The following is a 2946-nucleotide window of genomic DNA, read 5'->3' as shown; positions in this document are numbered from 1 at the left end:
TTTTCTTCTTAAAAATAAAAAACCCTAAACAGTGCCTTTTAAAACCAGACCCGAAGCTTCAAAGAAACTAAAAATAAGATTGAACCATTGAAACATTTTCTTTGAGAGCCGGGGGGGAGACAGATACACATGGCGAAACCGCCCGGGAGGGAGATTCGCAGGAGTGAAAACAGGTTCGCTGCGACCGGGGATGTCTGCAACTCCCCTGGCCACTTTCCCGGGCTATTTGGGGCACTCGCTCCCGCAGAAACCCCGCACCTCTCAAAGGAAACGTTTCCGACCCTAAGACCGTTTCTTTCTTAACATTCCCCCTCACTCCCCGCAAGACGTTGCGTGTTCAACCAGCCCAGGTCCCAGCTTATGTTACGGCCACTTTAGAAACAAGCTTTGGCGCTTGCGGGACGAAATGGTGTTATTCTTTCTCTCCTCCCGTCATCCCGATTTATTTAATTTTATATATATATATATATACTTTCTTTTTTTCGAGCAAAGGGACATGAACATTTCTGGATGCCACAGAGCCTGGAAATAAAGTAAAAATTAGGGAGAAAAAAAAAATAAAAGGAAATATTTCCTACCTTAAAACACAACAGGAGATGGGGGGGGAACGAGGAGAGGGAAGGGGAGAAGTTTCGGAGGGGGTGGGGGGGAGCTGGGAAGGGGCCGTTTGCTTCGCGACTCTCCCCCCCCCCCTCCCCGGCACACTTTAAAAATGACAGCTGCTCAGGGTTGTGATTTTACTGGAAAAGTTCTGGGCCGGCTGCAGGAGCGGCTCGTGTGCCAGGCTGACCTGGGGCTGTGCCGGGGCCAAGGCGGGACTGAGCACGGCCAGGACCTGCGCCGGGGGGCCCGCCTGGCCGGCGGGGTAGGGCGCGGCGGGCGCGGCGCTGGGGTTGGTGCTGGGCGGCGGGGGCACGGCCCCCCCGATGATGTTGTCTATGGAAAAAGAGGGCCGAGAGGGGTGGTTGGTGCTGCCGCCGCTGCCACCGCCGCCGCCGCCGGCGGGCGTGGGGTCCGGCTTCAGGGTCTGGAGGAGGGCGGCGGGCAGGGCTGTAGGGCTGAGCTGGGGGTGGTAGAAGGACTTCCTGCAGTTCAGCTCGCCGCCCAGGAAGGAGGGCAGCCCCGAGGCGGCGGAGAAGACCGAGGCGGCGGCGGGAGGCGGCGGAGCCGGTAACGGGCAGTGCGGCGCCGGGAAGGGGAAGGCGCCCGCAGCGCCGCCGCCTCCGCCACCGGCGTGGTGGTGGTGGTGGTGGGGATAGCCCTGGAGCTGCAGGCCGTAGTTGTAGCCGTAGGGTCCGTAGGCGAAGCCGGGCAGGAAGGCGGTGGGGTCGGCGGCCCCGGCCCGTAGCAGCAGCTCGGGGTGCGGCGGGTGCAGCTGCTGCTGCCGCTTGAAGCGCTTCCTCCGGCGCAGGAAGCTCCCGTTGTCGAACATGTCGGCGGACTCGGGGTCCAGCGTCCAGTAGTTGCCCTTGCCCGGGTTGCCAGGCTCCCGGGGGATCTTGACGAAGCAGTCGTTGAGGGAGAGGTTGTGGCGGATGCTGTTCTGCCAGGCGGGGAACTTTTCCCGGTAGTAGGGGAAGCGCCCGCTGATGAACTCGCAGATCTCGCTCAGCGTCAGCCTCTTCTTGGGGCTCTGCAGGATGGCCATAGTGATGAGGGCGATGTAGGAGTAGGGCGGCTTCACCAGCGGGTTCTTGCCCCCGGCGCCGCCGCCGCCCGCGGGCGCCTTCTCCCCGGGCGCGGCGCCGCGGGCGCACGCCGGCTCCGAGCCGCCAGCGGGGGAGAGCCGCTCCGGGGACCCCCCCATGTGCGACTTGGCGGCCCCACTCCGCGGCAGGGCGAGCCCCAGCGGATCGCCGCCGTCCTCCTCGTCGTCGTCCTCGTCGTCGTCGTCGTCCTCTTCCTCATCGCTGTACTTGCTCCCGTCCTGGGGCGGGCCCACCACGTCGATATCCGCATCCTCCACCTCCGAGAGCGGCTCTTCCTCCGGGGAGCGCTCGGACATGATCCCGCAGCCGCCGCCGCTGCTGCCCAAAGTCATTGTTGTGCGGCCGGAGCGGCCGGGGCCGGGCTCCCCCCCCACCTAGCGGCAGCTCCCGGGATGGGCCCGGGGCCGTGCCGGAGGGCTGCGGCCGCCGCTGGGACTCCGCGCCCCGGCGCCGCCGCTCTGCGCCCCGCTCGCCGCGCCGCTGCTGGCGGGGCCGCGGCAGAGCTGCGGGGTGGTGGCTGCGGAGGGAGGGGCGGTGGAAGGGGCGCGGGGCGGGGGCGGAGGGACGGGACGCCCCGAGGCTGAGCAGGGAGCTTGGAAGCAGCGATAATAAATAATACTAACGATGATAATAAAAGGAGAGAGAGAAAAAAAAAATGGGGGGAGGAAAAAAAGCGGGGGTTGCGGCGGCTCCTTGGCAGGGCTGGGGAAGGGAGAGGGAGGGAAAAAGGGAAGGGCGGGGGAATGGGGAGGGGGGGGAGGAGGGCAGAAGTTGGGAAGGCGGCTCCCCACCCCTCCCGAGCTGGAAACGCTCCCACTCTTCGCCTGTTGCCAGCGCTTCCCAGGCCTTTATACGGCCGCCCCAGTATCACGTGGCGCCCGCTGCCCGCTGCAGCCCCTGCGGGGCACGGCAAGGGGCTGCCCAGCCCGGCCTGGGTCCCCGGGGACCGCATCCCCCGCCCGCGGCGGGGATGCTTTCGAGGAAAGGCGCTGCCTGTTCCGCTGGCGCTCGGATGCGCCGGCTAGTCTTGGAGCCGGCTGATGCGGGAGAGGGGGTCGGCTCTGGATAAATCCCCGCCCCAGGTACCCCTCGGGCGCTGGAGGCTGTCATGGCCCTTTCCTGCGGGATGCGATGGCCACTTCTCTCGCGGGCCGCGGAAGGTCCCTTCTCCCCTCTATGGCTGCCCATCCCCGGGGCTGGCGGCTGAGCTGCCGTCCTCCACCAGCCTCGCCGGCGG

At 65.9% G+C, this 2946-nt stretch overlaps 1 protein-coding gene across 1 annotated transcript; it reads right to left on the bottom strand.

The window, feature by feature from the left end:
• Window positions 1–706: 706 nt before the first annotated feature.
• On the bottom strand, window positions 707–2041 carry FOXD2 (forkhead box D2; the record flags this gene model as incomplete). Its single annotated transcript, XM_080348855.1, has 1 exon — window positions 707–2041. One exon carries the CDS (start codon window positions 2039–2041, stop codon window positions 707–709), a length of 1335 nt encoding a protein of 444 aa, XP_080204981.1.
• Window positions 2042–2946: the final 905 nt, after the last annotated feature.

This window comes from Nesoenas mayeri (genome assembly GCF_963082525.1).
Source record: "Nesoenas mayeri genome assembly, chromosome: 8".
NCBI classification, from domain to species: Eukaryota; Metazoa; Chordata; class Aves; order Columbiformes; family Columbidae; genus Nesoenas; species Nesoenas mayeri.
This window is presented reverse-complemented; position numbering and strand designations above follow the sequence as displayed.